Below are 23,894 nucleotides of genomic sequence, written 5' to 3' on the forward strand. Positions count from 1 at the left end.
AATGTTTGCAAATTTTGTAATCAATTTACTATGATTCTACTTAAACATATTGTATCTTTTCTGTAGCTCTTTGTGGAGGGAATATAACTGCAATGAATGGAACCATTTACTCTCCTGGGTATCCAGATGAATATCCAAACTTTCAAGACTGTTTTTGGCTCGTAAAAGTACCCCCTGGGAATGGAATCTACATCAACTTTACTGTCCTACAAACAGAACCAATCTATGATTTCATCACTGTATGGTAAGCCAAGACCTCTGTTACTGATTGATTCAACTGTGTGTAACAGTGAAATAGGATAGGAGTAAAAATATATCACGGTCCTCTATACAGATTGCCATGTGATGCTTGAACTGGTGTGAATAACTGAAGGTGACTGTGTTTTGCAGAATAAGACAAATAAAAAAGATTCAGTTTGTTTGCCATGAAGTAGCTAAACACATAGAACAAAAACTTTATGGGTGAAGATTAAATTTGTTATTAAAATAATGTGCAAAACCTGGGAATTAAATCAGAGTAAGTTTATGGTAAGAAAGTTCTGTATTTCAAAACTAGTGAAATTTAAAAGGCTGTATTCCAATAAGTTGCTTAATACAGCTACTGAATTTCTATCATAATAATTCATCATATTATTTTGTATTATTATTATCCTGTTAATTGAAATATCTCTAAACTATAAAGAAAACATAAGAATTAATTTTTTAGTTTGTTAATTGAATTACTGTATGACCTCTAAAATTCTTTCTAAATTTGACAGTCTATGATTCTCAAGATTATTTTGAAGAAAATAAAAGGAGGGAAAACCTCCAGCATTTGGGAGGATCTGGGTTGTGACCAGGAAGCCAAGGCAATTTAATTAATTACAGCTAATATGGGTGCAACCCACTCCAGTACTATGCCTAGAAAATCCCATGGACAGAGGAGCCTGGTGTCCATGGGGTCGCAAAGAGTCGGACACGACTGAGCGACTTCACTCAATATAGGTGCATTTCATTTAGGTGAAAATGTGATCTATTTCTCACTTTACATTTTTAAATATTTTGTCATCCAAATAAACATACACCAATATGATTTGGCATGTGCTGATTATTTCATCTACTGCATCTTTGTATCTCATATGTAATACTTTGTGTGAAACTTTCCCAAAACATCAATCTCACTCTCCTGCCTCCTCCCTGCCCTGTCTCTCCCCTGTAGGGATGGACCAGACCAAAACTCACCACAGATTGGACAGTTCAGTGGCAATACTGCTTTGGAATCAGTCTACAGCACTTCCAATCAGATTCTAATCAAATTCCACAGTGATTTCACAACAAGTGGCTTTTTTGTGCTCAGTTATCATGGTAGGTTTCATCTAGGAATTTCTGTTTGATTTGGCAATGTTTGAAATTGTCATGGAAAAATTGAGTGTAATATATATTTAGCCAGTGATTGAAAAGGTATTAAAATTAGACATTTTTTTTTTTTTATCACTTCAAATACTTTTACTTGCAAACAATGACCTCTTCTAAGTGTTTAGGGACATTAAAATGTGAGCAAATGGAAATAAAAAATAAATCAGTCAGTAATTATCCCAGTAGAAAATAATCATTTCTTGCAAAGAAATCCATAAAAGAGAACCAGCTGTTCATATTTTATTACATGTAATTTTAAAACATCAATAGATTTTTTTTTCAATATAAAATGTTTAATCTATTCAGCATGCTGTGAGTCTTTCTAAAATTATCATCCAATAACTTTATGCTTTGGATCATTATCACTCATTCATTTATACTCTCTTGTTTCACAACTGTATCTGTTCTAGAATCTTATAGTTTTAAATGACTATTCCAGATCATTAACTTCATAGCTTTTATTCCTGCAACATAATTTATGAAGAATTGCAATTTCAGTTCTTTGTATAGAATTATTATGGGTTCTGTCTTCATAATATTCACTTTCTTAAAAGAGCATTTAGATGGTTTCAGAGGTTTTTAAATTTATTTTTATGTTAAATTCTGTTACATTATATATATGAAAATATTTACTTTTATATTTAGTGAAATATGAAACCATAGTGACTATATTCTTTCATCTATTATGACCGTAGTTTCATAAATTCATTCTGTTTCATATGACTTTGTCAGACCAGTTCCATGATCATTTCACAAGATCAAGATGCTACTAAATTAAATTTGCAAAAATTATATTAGCATTTCCAAGGTGAACATGTACCTTGTATATTATATTAACAAATAGCTTAATGTTTTCTTCTGTTTTTAACACAAAGTAAGAAAATCTTTGAGAGTCAAAGATTATATTATGTGAAAAATATGATGTCAAAAATGGTTATGAACAAAAACACTTAAAGTACATTCGGTACAGAAATATATAGAAACAGACCAGAAAATATTTGATTTCCTTAACCTCAGCACTTATCAATCAGTAGATAATGCCCAATTTGTGCTTCTGTAGTGGCCAGAGCTGCATGTATACTCCAGCGTAGCAAATTAGAAAACAGGGAGATCGGTTAGAAAACTATGAATTAGGCTGTTTACTTTTTTAGTAACTCATTAGCCTTTTTCAGTAAATTGTTCATTGGTGCTAGCAGTATGTAGGTACAGTCTAAAGCAGCAACAATAGCTTTAATACTTTGAAAGATAATCGTAGTTTGAAAACCAAAAGCTAAATGATTTCTAAGTTCAAAAGATGAATTCATTGCTGAAATGTATTCTGTACATTTTCTCTCTTTATGATTCCCTACATAAATATTTATTAGTCTGCATCTTGCCTGAACAAGTGAATAAAGAAAGGACAGTTCATTCAGTTCTACTCAGTGGCTCAGTCATGTCCAACTCTTAGCGACCCCTGGACTGCAGCATGCCTGGATACCTCATCCATCACCAACTCACAGAGTTTGCTCAGTCATGTCCATCAAGTTGGTGATGCCTTCCAATTGTCTCATCCTGTTGTCCTCTTCTCCTCCTGCCTTCAATCTTTCCCACCATCAGGGACTTTTCTAATGAGTCAGCTCTCGGCATCATGTGACCAAAGTGTTGGGGCATCACTTTCAGCATCAGTCCTTCCAACAAATATTCAGGACTGATTTCCCTTAGGATTGACTGATTTGATCTCCTTGCCATCCAAGGGACCCTCAAGAGTCTTGTCCAACACCACAGTTCAAAAGTATCAATTATATAGCACTCAGCTTTCTTTATAGTCCAACTCTCACAGCCATACATAACTACTGGAAAAACCATAGCTTTGAATATATGGACCTTTGTCAGCAAATAAAACCTCTGCTTCTTAATATGCTGTCTAGGTTTCTCATAGCTTTTCTTGCAAGGAACAGGCATTATATAATTTCTTGGCTGCAGTCATCATCTGCAGTGATTTTGGAGCCCAAGAAAATAAAGTTTGTCACTGTTTCCATTGTTTCCCCCCTCTATTTTGCCATGAAGTGATGGGATCAGAAAGTGCTGCACTCATTAGGCCAGCAAATTTGGAAAACTCAGCAGTCCCCACAGGACTGGAAAAGGTCAGTTTTCATTCCAATCATGAAGAAAGGCAGTGCCAAAGACATTTCAAACTACCGCACAATTGCACTCATCTCATCTAGCAAATAATGCTGAAAATTCTCCAAGCAAGGCTTCAACAGTATGTGAACCAAGAACTTCCAGATGTTCAAGCTGGATTTAGAAAAAGAAGAGGACCAAAGATGAAATTACCAACATCTGTTGGATCATAGAAAAAGCAGGAGAATTCCAGAAAAACATCTGCTTCATTGACTACTCCAAAGCTTTTGATTGTGTGGATCAGAGCAAACTGTGTAAAATGCTTAAACAGACTATACCAGACCATCTTACCTACCTCCTGGGAAATCTGTATGCAGGTCAAGAACCAACGGTTAGAACAGGACATGGAACAACAGACTGGTTCCAAATAGGGAAAGGAGTATGTCAAGGCTGTACTTTGTCACCCTGTTTATTTCACTTATATGGATAACACATCATGCAAAATGCCAGGCTGGATAAAGCACAAACTGGAATCAAGAATCCCGGGAGAAATATCAATAACCTCAGATATGCAGATAACACCACCCTTATGGCATAAAGTGAAGAGGAACTAAACAGCCTCTTGATGAAAGTGAAAGAAGACAGTGAAAAAAGCTGGCTTAAAACTCAACATTCAAAAAAATGAAGATCATGGCATCCAGTTGTATCACTTCATGGCAAATAGATGGGGAAACAATGGAGAAAGTGACAGACTTTATTTTCTTGGGTTCCAAAATCACTGCAGATGGTGACTGCAGCCATGATTAAAAGATGCTTGCTCCATGGAAGAAAAGCTATGACCAAACTAGGCAGCATATAAAGAAGCAGAGACATTACTTTGCTGACAAAAGTCCATGTAGGCAAAGCTATGGTTTTTCCAGTAGTCATGTATGGATGTGAGAGTTGGACCATAAAGAAAGCTGTGCACTAAAGAATTGATGCTTTTGAACTATGGTGTTGGAGAAGACTCTTGAGAGCCCCTTGGACTGCAAGGAGATCCAACCAGTCCATCCTAAAGGAAATCAGTCCTGAATATCTATTGTAAAGACTGATGCTGAAGCTGACACTCCAGTACTTTGACCACCGATGCAAAGAGTTGACTCATTAGAAAAGACCCTGATGCTGGGAAAGGATGAAGGCAGGAGGAGAAGTGGACAACAGAGGATAAGATGGTTGGATGGCATCACTGACTCGGTGGACTTGAGTTTGAGCATGCTCCAGGAGTTGGTGATGTACAGGGGATCCTGGTGTGCTGCCATCCATGAGGTCACAAAGACCCAACTGAGTGACTGAACTGAACTGAACTGATGGGACCAGATGCCATGATCTTTGTTTTTTGAATGTTGAGTTTTAAGCCACTTTTTCACTCTGTTCTTTCAGCTTTATCAAGAGGCTTTTTAGTATCTCATTGCTTTCTACCATAAGGGTGGTGTCATCTGCATATATCAGAGAAGACAACAGCACCCCACTCCAGTACTCTTGCCTGGAAAATCCCATGGATGGAGGAGCCTGATAGGCTGCAGTCCACGGGGGCGCTAAGAGACAGACAGGACTGAGCAACTTCACTTTCACTTTTCACTTTCATGCATTGGAGAAGGAAATGGCAACCCACTCCAGTGTTCTTGCCTGGAGAGTCCCAGGGACGGGGGAGCCTGGTGGGCTGCTGTCTATGGGGTCGCACAGAGTCGGACACAACTGACGCGACTTAGAAGCAGCAGCAGGAGTATATACATAAATGAAGTTATTGGTATTTCTCTCGGCAATCTTGTTTCCAGTTTGTGCTTCATCCAGCCCAGTATTCACATGATGCACTCCACATGAAGTGAAGTGAATTGAAAGTAGCTCAGTCATGTCCCACTCTATGGGAACCCATGGATTGTACAGTCCATGGAATTCTCCAGGCCAGAATACTGGAGTGGGTAGCCTTTCTCTTCTCCAGGGGATCTTCCCAACCCAGGGATCAAGTCAAGGTCTCTCCCGCATTGCAGGTGGATTCTTTACCAACTGAGCCACAAGAGAAGCCTGGAATACTGGAGTAGGTAGTCTATCCCTTCTCCACTCTATCTTCCCAACCCAGATATCGAATCGAAGTATTCTGCATTGCCGGCAGATTCTTTACCAACTATCGGAAATAAGTTAAATAAGCAGGGTGACAGTATTTAGCCTTGATGTACTCCTTTCCCAATTTGGAACCAGTCCATTGTTCCATGTGCAGTTCTAACTGTTACTTCTCGACCTGCATACAGGTTTCTCAGTAGGCAGGTAAGGTGGTCTAGTATTTCCATCTCTTTAATAATTTTTCTAATTTTTTGTTATCCACACAGTCAAAGGCTTTGGCATAGTTGATGAAGCAGAAATAGATGTTTTTCTGGAACTCTTGCTTTTTCTATCATCCAGCAGATGTTGATAATTTGATCTCTGCTTCCTCTGCCTTTTCTAAATCCAGATTGAATATCTAGAAGTTTTCGGTTCACATACTTTTGAAGCATTGCTTGGAGGATTTTCAGCATTACTTTACTAGCATGTAAAAGAGTACAGCTGTGCTGTAGTTTGAACGTTCTTTGACATTTCCTTTCTTTGGGACTGGAATGAAAACTTACCTTTTCCATTCCTGTGGCCACTGCTGAGTTTTCCCATTTTGCTGGCATAATGAGTGCAGCACTTATCAGCATCATCTTTTAAGATTTGAAATAGCTCAACTGGAATTCCATCACCTCCACTAGCTTTGTTCATAGTGATGCTTCCTGAGGCCCACTTGACTTCACACTGCATGATGTCTGGCTCCTGGTGAGTGATCACACCATTGTAATTATCTGCATCATATGATCTTTTTGGTATAGTTCTTCTGTGTATTCTTGCCTTCTCTTCTTAATATCTTCTGCTTCTGTTAGGTCCATACCATTTCTGTCCTTGATTGTGCCTCTCTTTGCATGAAATGTTTTTTTGGTATCTCTAATTTTCTTGAAGCGATCTTTAGACTTTCCCATTCTATTGTTTTCCTCTGTTTCCTTGCATTGATCATGTAGAAAGGCTTTCTTATCTCTTCTTACTGTTCTTTGGAACTCTGAATTCATATGGATAAATCTTTCCTTTTCCTCTTTGCCTTTTGCTTCTTTTCTTTTCTCAGCTATTTATAAGGTCTTCTCAGACAACTATTTTGCTTTTTTGCCTTTCTTTTTCTTGGGGATGGTTTTGATCACTATATGAACATCCATCCATAGTTCTTCAGGCGCACTGTCTGTCAAATCTAATCCCTTGAATGTATTTTTCACTTCTACTGTATAATCGTAAGGGATTTGATTTAAGTCATATGTAAATGATCTGTTCGTAGATGGACTCTAAATATCAGTAAAATAATCTTTCAGTTCAGTTCAGTTGCTCAGTCGTGTCCAACTCTTTGCAACCCCATGAATTGCAGCACGCCAGGCCTCCCTGTCCATCACCAACTCCCGGAGTTCACTTAGACTCACGTCCATCAAGTCAGTGATGCCATCCAGCCATCTCATCCTCTGTCGTCCCCTTCTCCTCCTGCCTCCAATCCCTCCCAGCATCAGAGTCTTGTCCAATGAGTCAACTCTTCGCATGAGGTGGCCAAAGTACTGGAGTTTCAGCTTTAGCATCATTCCTTCCAAAGAAATCCCAGGGCTGATCTCCTTCAGAATGGACTGGTTGGATCTCCTTGCAGTCCAAGGGACTCTCAAGAGTCTTCTCCAATACCAGAGTTTAAAAGCATCAATTCTTCAGTGCTCAGCTTTCTTTACAGTCCAACTCTCACATCCATACATGACCACAAGAAAAACCATAGCCTTGACTAGATGGACCTTTGTTGGCAAAGTAATGTCTGTGCTTTTGAATATGCTGTCTAGGTTGGTCATAAGTTTTCTTCCAAGGAGTAAGCGTCTTTTAATTTCTTGTCTGCAGTCACCATCTGCAGTGATTTTGGAGCCCAAAAAATAAAGTCAGCCACTGTTTCCACTGTTTCCCCATCTATTTCCCATAAACTGATGGGACCAGATGCCATGATCTTAGTTTTCTGAATGTTGAGCTTTAAGCCAACTTTTTCACTCTCCTCTTTCACCTTCATCAAGAGGCTTTTTAGTTCCTCTTCACTTTCTGCCATAAGGGTGGTGTCATCTGCATATCTGAAGTTACTGATATTTCTCCTGGCAATCTTGATTCCAGCTTGTGCTTCTTCCAGCCCAGCGTTTCTCATGATGTACTCTGCATAGAAGTTAAATAAGCAGGGTGACAATATACAGCCTTGACGTACTCCTTTTCCTATTTGGAGCCAGTCTGTTGTTCCATGGCCAGTTCTAACTGTTGCTGCCTGACCTGCATACAAATAATCTTTAGGAAGTATAAAATTCTTATAACAACTTAGGAAATATTTCAAAGGAGAAATATTGTCAGAGAAAAGGATGTGTGTGGTTGTGTGTGTGTGTTTGAAAATGTGATAATCCTTACATAGAAAAATGCAAGAATAACAGTATAATGTAAACACATATAAAATATGAATATGTATTTACATTGGCATTTATATGAATGCATAAACATATTTTCTCATTCCAGACCATGTTCCACATAATTTTAATAACTAGGTTCTGAGTCATATATATTAAAAATATAATTAGTTTAGGCATAAAGAAGTTCAAGTATTTGTTTAGGGCTTTGTTTTCAGTTAACTTTTGAGTAGTTACCCTTTGGTTTCCACTTTCTTCACCTATACAACACAGAATAGTTGCAGAAAAGATTAGCAAACTATTGTATATATAGAAATTATTCCAATTACTGGCGTATCTTAGGTTGAACCTTATGAATTTATTGGTCAAAAATACTGAATATTAACAATTTTATATAGCTCAACCCACATAAGTGCTTTTATTATCACTATCATCAACTTTGCATTCCAGAGATGAAATAGAGACAATGAATAGTACATGGTTAGCATAGTGCCCAGCAGAATATATGTTCAGTAAATATTCCTTTCCTTACCATATCTTATCTTACATTTTAGATTTTCTAATAGAGTATTTGTGTTTATTTACATTTATACTTTAAATTCTATAATAAGGCACAATTGCCAGAGCTTAGAAGATCCTAAAATTTCAATCATCTCTGGGAATTTTACCCAAACCTTAAAATAACAATGAATTTGGAAAGGTATACAGGGTCTTGTTAAAAATTGACAGGTGCCTTACATTCTATCAGCCCTAGCAGGACAATTTTCCTAAGGTACTGCTTTTCTTTGACTCACTTTTTCAAGAATGCATGATGCCTTAACTCGTTTAAATTTACTGTATAATCTGATCCATTGACTCTTACTCCCCAGTGCCTACCCTGACTCCCATCAGATTCTTTCTCTCACTGCTTTCTGAGCTTCCATTCTTAAACGGTTTCTTACTCATCACTAGTTCTTTAATTGCCCCTATGTTAAGTGTAATTTCTCCTTTCCTTGATAACCCAGACTCATAGCGATCACTGCCATCTCTTCTATGATTCCACTTATTCTCTTTTACCAAACTTTTAAGAACTTACAGTATGCTATACTGTTTTACATAGCTAGTATATGCTTGTGAGTTTAATAATAAAGAGTGCTTTTTTGAGGACACAAATCATACTTAAGCTTCTTAGTCCTTATATTTTTTATTGAATAAATAATTATATTTAATTATCTCACAGTGGTATGTATTCAGATTCTTTTTAAAAAGTTATCTTATTGAATTTATTTGAGCTGCATTAATGAGATTTTTTACAAAGGTTGTTTTACAGTTACATACGTGTGTGTTCATCCTTTCTCACAAAAATTTAAAAAAATAAATGCTTGTTATCAAATTAGTATTGATACAGTTAGTACAATTTAATACAATCTCAAATATAATATTCATACTTGAGGCTCATGTTTAGTAGCTGTGTGTGTGCGCATACTCATTTGTGTCTCTTTGTGACCCCTTGGACTCTAGCCTATCAGGCTCCTCTGTTCATGGAATTTTCCAGGCAAGAAGATTGGAGTGGGTTGCCATTTCCTACTCCAGTCAGTAGTTATAGCTGAGGGGCAAAATGTGCTCTCATAGTGTTTAAAAAAAAAAAAAATTGGTCATTTGGTACATTTTCAGAAGTTAACCAGGAAGATAATTTACTATTTAACACTTATTTTAAGGTCTTTTAATATACCTAAGCTTAGAATGGTTTACTCCCACTCAGTTTTCTTTATATTCTCTTATTGATTTAATAACTCCTTCTGTTGTACCCTAACCCTTTAAGTCAGAAGTTTTGGTTTTTTTTTTAGGATTTGTGTATTTATTTTATAAATTTAACAGATCAGTATTTTCATGTATTTTTCTAAGGTCAGATTGATTATTTAGATTTTATTTATTAGTATATTTTAGTATGTCAAAAAGGAAGAAAAAAATGTTTTTTTTTCCTACTCTAACCAGACTTCCTTTATGAGATCTAGTCAGCTATATGTCTTTTTTAAAACACCTTCATAAAGCCTTTCACGATCAAATATAACATTCATAAAAAGCTTTGGAAAATGAAAATTCTATGCCGTGAAAAAATAGGGCAGGCTTAAATGTTGAGGTGCTTTATCTCACATATCGTATTTCTTCTTCATCTGAGGAAAAGTGTGTGTCTCTTACTGTGTTGCTGTAAGTGTAATTCTTTAAAGTAAGAGCTAAATTTTCTTGGTATCTGTCACAGAGTCAAGATGGGTTTGTCTCATAGTAAATAATAACAGTATTCCTAATCAATGACTTCCTGATAGTAAATTACAAAAAAAAATCCTTTTCAACTGCATGTTTTTGCAGATACCGACTTTGTATTAATAGTCATTCTAATAGCAATGGCTACCATTTACTGAAAACTTCATGTGCCAGGCTCTATTCTAGATGCTTTCTATGCTAATTTTTGTTATAACTCTGCAACATAAGTATTATTATTCCAATTTTAATCATTAAAGAACTGAAAGAAAGAAATGTGTAATGTATATAGAGCCAGAGAACTAATAAATAAACGGGCTGCCAGAAATTCAAAATAGGTCTGTCTTACTTTAAGGAATATTGTTGTTTAGTCTCTCAGTCATGTCCTACCCTTTGCAACCCCATGGACTGTGGCCCACCAGACTCCTCTGTCCATGGGGATATCCTAGCAAGAATACTGGAGCGGGTTGCCCTCTTTATGAATAATGACAACAATAACAGCAATAATAATAATAATAGCTAAACTATATTGAGTTCTTACTGAATGCTAGGCAGTGTCCTAAGCTGGTATTATTTCATGCACGGGTTTTATTTGATGTATATGAAGTATAATTTTTCTTTAATATTTAGCAAAAGTGATTTTCATTTTTAGCAAGATAATAAGTCATCTCATTTCCTAGAAAATACCTCTTCTAATTACAACTTTGAGCATGTTAGTGCTTCTCTTCCCTGCGACCTATATTCTAACAACAGTATGTTGGTAGATTTGTCACAATTTAGTGTGTTCCCCTTTATATTTTTAGAATGTGCTATGATCTGTCTGTGAAGAGAAAAGTCTTACTGGGGGTCCTGACTTATGCCAACCACTATAGTATAGCCAGAATATATATTTATTTAATTAAAACACAAAATGTAATTTCATTGTTTGAATCTATTATCTAAGGTACCTCCTTTTTCAGTATCAGATATTCAGTTCAGTTCAGTTCAGTCACCCAGTCATGTCCGACTCTTTGTGACCCCATGAATTGCAGCACACCAGGCCTCCCTGTCCATCACCAACTCCTGGAGTTCACGCAAATTCACTTCCATCCAGTCATTGATGCCATCCAGCCAATTCATCCTCTGTTGTCCCCTTCTCCTCCTGCCCCCAATCCCTCCCAGCATCAGAGTCTCTTCCAATGAGTCAACTCTTTGCATGAGGTGGCCAAAATACTGGAGTTTCAGCTTTAGCATCAGTCCTTCTAAAGAACACCTAGGGCTTATCTCCTTTAGAATGGACTGGTTGGATATTCAGTTCAGTTCACTTGCTCAGTCGTATCCGACTCTTTGCGACCCCATGAATTGCAGCACGCCTGGCCTCCCTGTCCATCACCATCTCGTGAAATTCACTCAGACTCACGTCCATTGAGTCGGTGATGCCATCCAGCCATCTCATCCTCTGGCCAAAGTGTTGGAGTTTCAGCTTTAGCATCATTCCTTCCAAAGAACACCCAGGGCTGATCTCCTTCAGAATGGACTGGTTGGATCTCCTTGCAGTCCAAGGGACTCTCAAGAGTCTTCTCTAACACCACAATTCAAAAGCATCAATTTTCAAAAGTGCTCAGCTTTCTTCACAGTCCAACTCTCACATCCATACATGACCACTGGAAAAACCATTGCCTTGACTAGACAGACCTTTGTTGGCAAAGGAATGTCTCTGCTTTTCAATATGCTATCTAGGTTGGTCATAAGTTTTCTTCCAAGGAGTAAGTGTCTTTTAATTTCATGGCTGCAGTCACCATCTGCAGTGATTTTGGAGCCCCGAAAAATAAAGTCTGACACTGTTTCCACTGTTTTGCCATCTATTTCCCATGAAGTTATGGGACCAGATGCCATGATCTTCGTTTTCTGAATGTTGAGCTTTAAGCCAACTTTTTCACTCTCCTCTTTCACTTTCATCAAGAGGCTTTTCAGTTCCTCTTCACTTTCTGCCATAAGGGTGGTGTCATCTGCATATCTGAGGTTATTGATATTTCTCCTGGCAATATTGATTCCAGCTTGTGCTTCTTCCAGCCCAGCGTTTCTTATGATTTACTCTGCATAGAAGTTAAATAAGCAGGGTGACAATATACAGCCTTGACGTACTCCTTTTCCTATTTGGAACCAATCTGCTGTTCCATGTCCAGTTCTAACTGCTGCTTCCTGACCTGCATATAGGTTGGATATTAGGGAACCTCAATTATTATAGAAGATTTTCCTAGTGAGGATAATGCAATTCACTAGTATATAGTATTCATTATTTTCTGTTATTGGTGTAGCTTCTGTAAAAGAACGGTTTAATATATTGGGTTGGCCAAAAAACTCATATGGTTTTGTTTCTGTAACACTTTATGGAAAATCCAGAGCAAAATTTTTTGCCAACTGAATATACTGAACTTCAGATTATTTTTAAGAAGTGCATTTGAAAGACCTGTAATATCTTTTAGGTCAACTTTTAAGGTTATTTTGCCTTTATAATGAATCCTGTATTTGGGGACAAGTATATTTAACTCCACAAAGTCTCATCCTAAAAGAGACTGCTGTATATATAAGGACACATTTTATATAAAACATAAATCAACATTGCTTTGAACTGTGTGACCCCATTGCTTTGCACAATCTAAAGATCTGACTTCCTTTCATATTTCAATAGCTAGAGCCCTGAGCTTATAAAATGTTTCATTGTTTGATGTCCAGAGAGCATAGGGGATATGCACATCATACAATTATATACATATCTAGATAGATAGATATAAAGCTTAAAAAAAAAACTGGTGAAACTGTAATGATGACATGACAATGCCATTTACTTAAATGCCATTTACTTACATTGCTGCTTAGTGATTATTTAAATGATTGAAAGGCATGTCAAAATTACTTGGAATAGTTTGATATTTTGCTATATGTGCACCCCCATTGATAAGATGGCATTTAAATTCTACAATATCTCAGTTCCCTCCAGCCAAAGTCAATCAGGAACACTTCTGTAGTTAAACCAATTTGAATTCATAGGCTCACTGTAATGAGGAGGATAACACTATGAAAAACTGTGGAGTTTCAGTGAAAGGCTTTTTATAGGATTTGGACTGTGTAAGATGATTCTGGAAAAGTTTAAAGGATCATGTTTTTCCTCTGGATTTGGTGCTGTCAGAAAATTGGAGCAGTTCTATAATTGTGTATCTTAATAATTTTTCTTCTAGAAGGTGAAAGGTGTGGGGCACACCTAACACTATGATTGGCAGGGGGAGCAGCATTCTTTCATACTAGCTGAGTTGTCAGAATCTTGGTCATATTGGTGTTTTCATTTTGTTTTGTGTTTTGTTATTTGTATGTTCAGACAGGATTATGGAAGGTCTTGTTTTCTGTCTTGTTCCAACAAGGCCAGAGAGCTATCATATCTGATGTTAGTTGTTACTTAATTTGTTTACAGTAAACAGTAGAAAATCATGGCCTTAAAAGTTACAGCCAGGCCAGCTCCAAGCCACAGCATACAGGGGCTGTGCTTTGTTTTCTTTCCCTTATTTTCTTCCTTCTTTTCTTTTCAATATGTAGAATAGTTTAAAGTGATGGTTAAATAACTGAAACATGTTCCTCCATAGCCAAAAACCAAACCAAACTATTGTAGTAAACAGAAAAGGGAAATAGAGACTGACAAAAAACAAATTGTCACGCCTGATGTGCTACTAATATGCCAGGCAACTCACTCAATGTAGAGAAGAGACCTTTGGCACATTACTTCTCAGACTGAAGTGGTCTCTACTAAAGTAGGATATTTTCAATTAGCTATTAGAATACGGGAAAGTCACTTCATGCAGAAGCTGTTAAAATCTTGTGGATAATTCAGGATATTTCCCCAAAATTTTGTTTACTATAGTTCTGTTTTTCCATCTATAGGAAAATAGCAAGTACCTTCTTCTGATTCATTTCTAATCATCCATTCTCTGTCTCATCTCTAAATCTAGGACTGAACATTTTCTCTTGATTTCTCTGCCGTTATATAGGCAGAGAAACAAATTGATTGTAAAATATTAACAGATAAAAAAGAGATATTTGTAACCTATTAAGCACTGCTGAAACTTAACCTGTATGGCTCATATCAACTGAATAGCAGACTTTCTCCAAAATGGGAAAAAAAAAAAATATATATATATATATATATATATATATATTTTTTTTTTTTTTTTCCTCTTAGTTAGAACTCAGCATTTGTTTCAACAGTCATAACTCTGCTTTCAAGTGGAGCTGCTTGAAGTTATTTTACATAACATTGAGAAAATTATATAACTATATAATTATCAGTGTTTTTCCCCCTCCAAATCTTCCCCAAATGATGAGGTTATCAAACTTGAACTAATCTGGGTCAACACTGAAGTACACCAGTGGTTAGAGAATGCCTAGAGTTTATAATGGAATGTCAAACATTATTTTTTTTTCCTCTTTAAGAAATATTGTATCCTTATTTGGCAGAAAGGTTGTGTACTTGTCTTATGCTTTTTTGGTTTAGAGAAGGAATGGCAATTTGCCAGTGTCCTGTTTTGTCTTTTTTTGAAGAAGCCTTTTATAGCTCAGTGAACTGAAGTAGATAAATGCAGCTTTCTTTTCTGGAATTGGGTTGGATGTTTGATTACAAAGAAAATAGGAAATTAAAAATAACCAAATATATTGGCAGAATTAAATCCTAAAAGTGATTTTAAGAAGTAAAATGTGTGGACCAGTAACCACACATCTATACACAGTTGAATGAAAACAAAGTACTATTCAAACAATGGTCATCCTGAAAATATAATGACATGTAGGATAGATGCCCTCTTGTAGTTGTTAAATAAGTCAACAGTGTCTTGAAGGGAATGGCATGTCAAATAAAGTGATTCATCTAAAAGAAAACACAGATTTAGCTCAGATATTTATTTTAAATGTGTAAATATCTATGTTATGCAATTTTTTCATTAATAGTCATCACTTTGAAGCTGTTTTTAAATAAAACAATCCACAGAAAACATGGACTAAGATACTGCTTGTACTATTTATAATTTTGAAGACACAATTTTGAAGTTTCAATCCTGCTCATAACTGGATATGTGTCCTTTTCTACCTTACTTCATTCCTCTAGGTCTCTTCCTCTCTCCATTCCTCCAAAAATAAGAGATTAAAATAGTTGATTTACAAGGTAATTTCTACCTCAAACAAGCTATGATTCTTATGTATACAATATTGGATGTATTCATCCTAGACCCATTTATTTTCTTCCAAAGTAACTCAACAATATACATTGAGGATAAGATCTTGTCTTAATTTAATTAGTTATGAGTTAGCATTTATTGAATATGATTTCCAGAGCGTTGTGCTAGCAGTTTTGACATCGCAGACATGTGCAAAGTATTCTTACACATGGCTATAAAATGAGATGTTGAACTCAAGGGCTTTATATTACAGTATAATGCACATCAGTGAAAAACAAAGAACTCAGCATTTTCAAAGTATATTCAATTTAAATTAAACTAGATAAAAAAGAAAATAATTTGATGTGTTCTATAAAAATCACGTGGGTACTAGCCCTTTGAATGACATTGGGGTCATGTGTAAATTCTTATCAGATTGAGATTATATGTGTTCAGGGCACAACTGCTACCACAGCAGCCATGCTCATTTTAACTTTTGCAAAATGGGAAATGTTCTTGCTCTTTGAAATGGTAGTATGTGTCAGGCACTATTCTACATACTTTACAATATATTAACTCAATCTTAGTTTTACGTTTATTTTGTAGGTGTGAAAACTGAAGCACACAGGCAATTTGCCTGAGGTCATAGAGCATGCAAGTTAGGGAGCCAATTTTGGTCAGTCTGCTTCCAGAATAAATGGTAGATCAGGCTGCTTTGTACACAAAATATTACTCATCAACACAGATTGCAGAATGTATGTTTTCCCGTGAGATTGATTGGTATGATAGAAACATCTTCAGAAAGATAAACAGAGCTTCAGTGTCTAAGTCCCCATTATTGTCTTCAACTACTACACTTCTGATATATCACATCTCAAACCTTAACCTTATTATATCCTGCTCCTACCAACCAAGATCATGTGCTTAAATTTGCTCATAGTTATTTTAGTAATTGCCACCAAGTTAAATGTCTTCTGCAACTAAAAAGTAAAACTTAAGAAACACAGAAAGTATTAATATTTTACCAAATTTTCTTTTTTATTTGTGGTCACCAAATATCTGGAAATCCAATCTGATGTAATAAGAGTTTACCTTTATAGAGTGCTTGCTATTTGCCAGGTACTGCTTCAAGGGCTTTGCATCTATAATCATTTTGATCTTATACCAGTCTGTTGAGGTGGCATAAAATTAGTATCATTATCATTATTATTTTACAAATGAATAAAAGTGAGTTATTGGCTAAGTAATTTGCCACAACTTCCTAATTTGTCAGCATTAAAAACAGAATTTAAACCCAGAGAGTCGGGATCAAGTTCATATTCAGTATCCTAAGACTATATTGCTTCTGTATTTTTCACTCATTCACTATTCCTTCTTTCATTTGTCTAGCATTCAGTCACTTGGCAAGTATTTATCAAATATTGCTATATCGTGTATTGCATTATGCCCTGAGGAATTTGCAGTTAATAAGATGAACAGCGGGCCCTGCTCTCACGCTGTTTACATTCTAGAATATAAAAATGCAAGAAAACAGACAGTTAACAAATAATTCTTACAGACCATGAAAATCACCAGAGGGAAAATAAGAGAGACGTGATACAGAGTAACTGCAAGAGGTTTACTCCAGGTCAGATGATCAGTGAAGCTGTCTCTATCTAGTCATCTGAGGACATATTTACAGAAGAAATTGGAAAATAGGTTTCAAGGAAGCAAAATATTTAAAAGTAAAATTATATAACATGTTTAGACATCACATTATCAAATGGTACATTATCAACTATTTCAGAGCTATGTTGATTAAGGAATAGAAGTGACTAGAGTTAAGGATTAGATTGTAGACAGGTTTAATCTTTCAAAGTTTATTTTGAAAAACTGAAAGATGTGGTTTAATTTTTTATAAGGTGAGAATGGCATTGTAGATAAAACGAATCAGGGGTCCTTGAGTTTTAAATGGAAGAGAGGAACTACCTTTATTTGCAGCTAAAATATATATACTGCCTAATAAGTGGGGCTGAAGTTAATTAAACTTAGAGACACTTGGAGATCATAATCAAGACTTTTAATTTAATGTCAAGTCATTTGGGGATACTTGTGAGTTTTTTCAGAACCAATTAACTATTGTTTATTTAACAACCACGGCAAAATAGACTTTTTACTAGTCTCTGGGTATCTGCATTTCTTCCCTTCCAATTGTGTTGATTTTCTACTGTAGCTGGAGTTTTGTTGTTGTTTTTCAATCTCTTTACTCTCAGACTTAAAATTCTTCATAAACTTCCTATTGGCATCAGATTAAAATATATCCTGAGCATGACCTGTATATGTCTGTTAGATTTAAACCCAGTTTTCCTCTCTTTCTCATACCTTCTCACCCTGGCCTTGGCCTTTGCTGATTTTATACTTATTGATTCCTCTGCTTGAGTTATTCTTCCCTGTGACATCTAACTCTTCAACACACATGAACATGTATCTAGTTTCAATTAGTTAAATTCCAGTCTTTAATGAGATTATTTGATTAATATTTCACCAACAATTTGTACCTATAATAGTGAGATTGCATCTGTTTTGTTTAATATTGTGTTCCCCAAACAGATGTTATGGTATCTGGCACATAGTGGGCCCCCTCAATGATATTCATTTAATAAATTAACAGAATGAACATTATAGGAAATATAAATATGTGCACAATGGTCCCCACACAAGCTAAACATGGAATAAAAACGAACACATTAATGAATAAGGCTGCAACAACTCAAAAGAGTAGAACACTAAATGCTAAGTATTATGGTAAAAATTTCCACACTGTCAGGGTTGTAAAAATAATTTAGAGTTGGAAGTTAACCTGACAAATACAAGGGGCCTGGGAAAATTGGAGTGAGATATAACAGATGTAAGGATTGGTGAGAATTAAAATTATAAACTTGATTATGTAAGGTTATAATCTGTTGGCTATGAAAAGCCACTCTAAATTGATAATACGGAAATGACAAAACCAAAATAGTTTTCCAGTCCACGTTGATTTGTCTGTAAAATGTGGGAGAAGTTGTGGCTTATTTTTCAAGCAGAATGTGATTCAACTTTTGCCTTAATGAACTAGACGACAATTTAGCCATTCTTACATTTAGGTTTTTTTTGTTGTTGTTTTGTTTTGTTTTTTTGCAGCATGAGTATATTTATGTTACTGAAACATGAAACAGAGTTCTGTTCCGCAAGCTGAAGAATGAATTCCACAAACTCACAAACACTCACAGAGGCAAAGAGTTTATGTTAAAGAATAGAGACACAAAGCTCTCAGCCTAGACACTGAGAGGGGGTGAAGTGCCTGAAAAGGCAGGAATAGCAATACTGTATATCTTTATCAGAATTGATCTGTTTATGTTTGGTTGGCTCCGGCCTGATGTGTGTAATTTCAGACCAATAAGTTTAAATGTCACAATGTCCAGTTTGTCATTTTTATGGCTTTCTTATGGTTCCCAGTTTCTCAGTTTCTCCAGACATTAAGTCACCATCCCTTGATCCTTTCTCAAGGCCCCAGACCATTATTTAGGGACTAAATGTATGTTTAAGAGCTAATGGTCTACCTGGAGTTTTTCTCCTTGATAAACTGGACAGGAGTTAATGATGGTCTGGTCCTGAGTCTGAATGTTTTATGACCCTCCAAACTAGGAAGGCATTCCTCTGAATATGCAGGACCTGGAGCAATGATTATGGCTTTAGGCTAATGGAACAAAACGTTTCTGTGAGTGAATGAGTTGAAATTAAAGGTGAATTAGAAAAAGAACCAAGACTCTAACCCTACACTTATTGCCCAATAATTTCTACCTCATTACCAAGTCCAGGCTTGCTCTGCTTGCCACAGGACAAGTCAATAAACCCAGAGACTAAGTATTGAGGCAAGGAATCATGACTACTCAGGAAGCTGGAAGATTGAGAAGATGGCAGACTTGTCTCCAAAAAAACCTCCTTATAGGGTCTGGATGCCAATTTTTTTGTATAGAACAGAGAGGGAGAGGAAGTAAGGAAGTAAAGTAAAAAGGTTATTTATCTTGCAAAATAGGAGGGGATGTTTTATTTTTTTTCTTTTCTGCAGCCATTCACAAGTGGACGGGGGTCAGATCATTGCCCAGTTAGCTGAACAAAACCACTTTTGTTTAACGTTCAGGCAGAGGGGTAGAGTTCCCCAGGCAGGACATTATGTATGATTATAATAACAAAAGCAATGAAAAGCAAAGGTCAAAATCTGAGAAACAGATTCAGCACGGAGTCAAAATTGGCTCTTCCCTGTTACATTTACACATATCTTGATGTAGTACTTTGGTGATTAAATGAAATAACTCAGGTAAATCACCTTACAGAGTCCTTCGTATGCAGTGCATTCCTCATAAACACTGTCTTAATTTCCTTCCACTACCTCACCTGTGTGTAGGAAGGATTGCGCCACAGAGACACAGAAGGCAAGAACACCCTGTAGGCCAGTTTATCAATATAGACCTGTGTTAGTTTCCTAGGACTGCAGCAACAAAACCCCACAGACTGGGTGGCTTGACCAGCAGAAAACTTTTTTTTTTTTTTTTTTTCATAGTTCTGAAGGGTAGACTTACAAAACCAATGTATGGAGAAGGCCATTCTCTTTCTGAAGGTTATTAGTAAAGACCCTCCCTTTCCTTAACCAGAAATCTTTGACATTCCTTTGCTTATAGATAATTCACTTAAATCCCTGTCCTGATTACTACAAATTTTTTTTTCCTGTGTTTTCATCTCATTCCCTTTGCTTTTTATAAAGAGAGTAGTCATACTGGTTTAAGGGCCCACCTTAATTCAATATGACCTCAATTTAACTCATATCTACAATAATCCTATTTTCAAATAATATTCTACAGTTCCAGGAAATACATAAATTTGGCAGACATTTTTCAACCAATACAACAGGTACGTTAAAATGACAGGGGTCTTCCCTGAGATGTCAGCCTCAAGAATGGAAAGACACTGGGTGGGTTTTAAACTTTTTAAATGAACAAACTAGTAGAAATAGGTGAAGATTGAAACCACAGTTATTGGCAGCTATTTTTGACTTAACGTTTTATAGTGCTTTGTCTTCAAGAGTCAAAAGAAAAACAAATGCAAAGTTGTTCCTTTTATTATTCCCTTCGCTTCTACAATATAAAAAGAATTATTAATACATAGTTCAATCCTGAAAAGCATCTCAGGCAGGAACTGTTCAGATCCCATTCTCTAGTACTCTGACCCACAACTGACTCTATTTCATCCCCATTTAAAATTTTAGAGTTAGAGTCATCTTAGGGAAGACTATTTGTTATGAGACTCCTTCCTGAAGAAACCTATGTTTGTGTATTATTTAGCAAATATTTGTTGTATCATAAAAAAAATGATAGGCACTAATTACTAAATTGTGAAAAAGACAGATGAACAGTCTCCTCCCTCTTATCTTAAAGCCCAGATGGAATCATCATCAATGAAAAAGTAAACTAATAAATGGAAAATAATAAATGTTAAAACAACTCATGATTGCATGTACCACAAAATAGACTTCTGTGATTAGAAAAAAAAGAACAAAGGGTAAGGGGAAGTGGGCAGTGAAGAGCTTAGAATGATCTCAGGTGGGCTCAGCTTGCTACTGTTGCAGAAACCAGTAATTGAGAAACCAAACACCACACTGGGAGAATTGGAGAACTCACGTTTATTATGCTGGCAGGCCCAGAAGAGTTAACACTCCAAGCTGTGAGCCTCAAACGAAGGGGTTACAGAGTTTTCATAGACAGAATATAGTGGGCAACACTAGCTGCTAATCAGATCAGATCAGTTGCTCAGTCGTGTCCGACTCTTTGCTACCCCATGAATCACAGCACGCCAGGCCTCCCTGTCCATCACCAACTCCTGGAGTTCACTCAGACTCACGTCCATCGAGTCAGTGATGCCATCCAGCCATCTCATCCTCTGTCGTCCCCTTCTCCTCTTGCCCCCAATCCCTCCCAGCATCAGAGTCTTGTCCAATGAGTCAACTCTTTGCATGAGGTGGCCAAAGTACTGGAGTTTCAGCTTTAGCATCATTCCTTCCAAAGAAATCCCAGGGCTGATCTCCTTCAGAATGGACTGGTTGGATCTCCTTGCAGTCCAAGGGACTCTCAAGAGTCTTCTCCAACATCACAGTTCAAAAGCATCAGTTCTTCGGTGCTCAGCCTTCTTCACAGTCCAACTCTCACATCCATACATGACCACAGGAAAAACCATAGCCTTGACTAGACGGACCTTTGTTGGCAAAGTAATGTCTCTGCTTTTGCATATGCTATCTAGGTTGGTCATAAGTTTCCTTCCAAGGAGTAAGCGTCTTTTAATTTCATGGCTGCAGTCACCATCTGCAGTGATTTTGGAGCCCAAAAAAATAAAGTCTGACACTGTTTCCACTGTTTCCCCATCTATTTCCCATGAAGTGATGGGACTGGATGCTATGATCTTAGTTTTCTGAATGTTGAGCTTTAAGCCAACTTTTTCACTCTCCACTTTCACTTTCATCAAGAGGCTTTTGAGTTCCTCTTCACTTTCTGCCATAAGGGTGGTGTCATCTGCATATCTGAGGTTTTTGATATTTCTCCCGGCAATCTTGATTTCAGCTTGTGTTTCTTCCAGCCCAGCATTTCTCATGATGTACTCTGCATATAAGTTAAATAAGCAGGGTGACAATATACAGCCTTGATGTACTCCTTTTCCTATTTGGAACCAGTCTGTTGTTCCATGTCCAGTTCTAACTGTTGCTCCCTGACCTGCATACAAATTTCTCAAGAGGCAGATCATAGGCTGGTTTAAATTAAGGGGTTTCGCGGGTGTGGGAACAGCAGTCAAGATTGGGAGGGGGATGCCTGACCTTTACACAGCATGATTAAACAGGTTTGCAGGGGCTGGGCAATTGCAAAGAATAGCACAAAGGTGAGTGAGATAAGTTCAATACAATACCAGTTCCTAGTATTGTAAGTCCTCACTTTCTGAGACTTCGTGACCGTCGTGATCCAGGTCAGCTTGCAAGGAGCAAGCTGAGTTACAGAGGCAGAACAAGTAGGAGGTTATGTAAAACTTTAACTTTTCCTCTTCACTACAACTTGGAGGGGGTTTGGGTTCCCAGTCACAGGTTGGGTGCACGTTGAGGTGGTAGAAGCATGAGATCCTAGCCACTAGTCCAGTGGTCAGTGACAAAGGCCCTGGCCCTTCAGCTTTGCAGAGAATTTCCACAAAGAAGGAAAGTAGTGAACTAAGGAAAGTATTTATTAAGAGGAAAAAGAGAACAGTAGACCTGAAGAGTAAATACTAAAGAGTACAGTGGATAGAGGCACATGGGCAGACTCAGAGGGAGAATCCCCAAGTCTCCCCCTTCTAACAGTTTGAATTACTTTTTATGGTGTATTTCTTCTGGGTTTCCTTTAGCCAGTCATTTTCATTTGGCCAGTCACAGTCCATATTTGGTATATCTCAGGATCCTCCATGTGTGCACATTCATCTCTTAGTCAAAATAGATTCTACTAAAGAGGCTTGTAGGTAGCCTGGCATTAGTTAGCATCCTTTGACCTCCGAGGAGATTTTCTGTGCATGTGTGATCAGGGAGACCTGACTTTGAAATAAGAAATATATGTTCTGTGCAGGGCCCAACCTCCTCTCTTAATTGTCCTGCTATTCTCCTCTTGGAGTTTTGGTCCATAGAGAATGAATCTCCGATTACTTTACCCTGGAGGGGCCCATCTGCCTCCTCCCTCAAGAAGATTAAGTTCAGTTCAGTCACTCAGTCGTGTCCGACTCTTTGCGACCCCATGGACTGCAGCACTCCAGGCATCCCTGTCCTTCACCAACTCCCAGAGTTTACCCAGATTCATGTCCACTGAGTCAGTGATGCCATCCAACCATCTCATCCTCTGCTGTCTCCTTCTCCTCCCACCTTCAATCTTTCCCAGCATCAGGGTTTTTTCAAATGAGTCAGCTCTTTGCATCAGGTGGACAAAGTATTGGAGTTTCAGCTTCAACATCAGTCCTTCCAATGAATGTTCAGGACTGATTTCCTTTAGGATTGACTGGTTGGATCTCCTGCAGTCCAAGGGACTCTCAAGAGTCTTCTCCAACACCATAATTCAAAAGCATCAATTCTCAGGCACTCAGCTTTCTTTGTAATCTGACTCTCACATCCATACATGACTACTGGCAAAACTCAAGAAGATTAGCTTGAAGTTTTAAAAAAAAAAAAACTTTACAGGCAAACAAAAGTAAAATACACTTATGGGTATCTCTACACTTCTCTAACTTCTGATGGATCTCTTTCTCAAGTAAGATATTCATAGATAAAATACTGTCCTCTGAAGCAGTCTCATAAGCATTACATCCCCCTGGGCTCTCTGTATCTTCTACTCTCCTTTCTCTTACCTCTCTGGCATTTCTCAAAACTACCTTTTACCTTGATAATTGTAATTTTTACCAATGTTTCCTCTACCTT

The 23,894-nt window shown here is 37.0% G+C and overlaps 1 protein-coding gene across 7 annotated transcripts in view; it reads left to right on the forward strand.

Moving 5' to 3' along the window:
• The window catches only part of CSMD3 (CUB and Sushi multiple domains 3), a 1,461,887-nt gene that overhangs the window by 1,323,495 nt on the left and 114,498 nt on the right, over window positions 1-23,894 (forward strand). For all 7 annotated transcript variants that reach the window (XM_070802767.1, XM_070802766.1, XM_070802772.1 and 4 more), the window contains 2 exons: window positions 67-244; window positions 1,199-1,344. In XM_070802767.1, coding sequence (XP_070658868.1) covers window positions 67-244; window positions 1,199-1,344 — 324 coding nt within the window. The remainder of the gene's footprint in view (window positions 1-66; window positions 245-1,198; window positions 1,345-23,894) is intronic.

Source organism: Bos indicus, chromosome 14 (assembly GCF_029378745.1).
Source record: "Bos indicus isolate NIAB-ARS_2022 breed Sahiwal x Tharparkar chromosome 14, NIAB-ARS_B.indTharparkar_mat_pri_1.0, whole genome shotgun sequence".
Taxonomy (NCBI): domain Eukaryota; kingdom Metazoa; phylum Chordata; class Mammalia; order Artiodactyla; family Bovidae; genus Bos; species Bos indicus.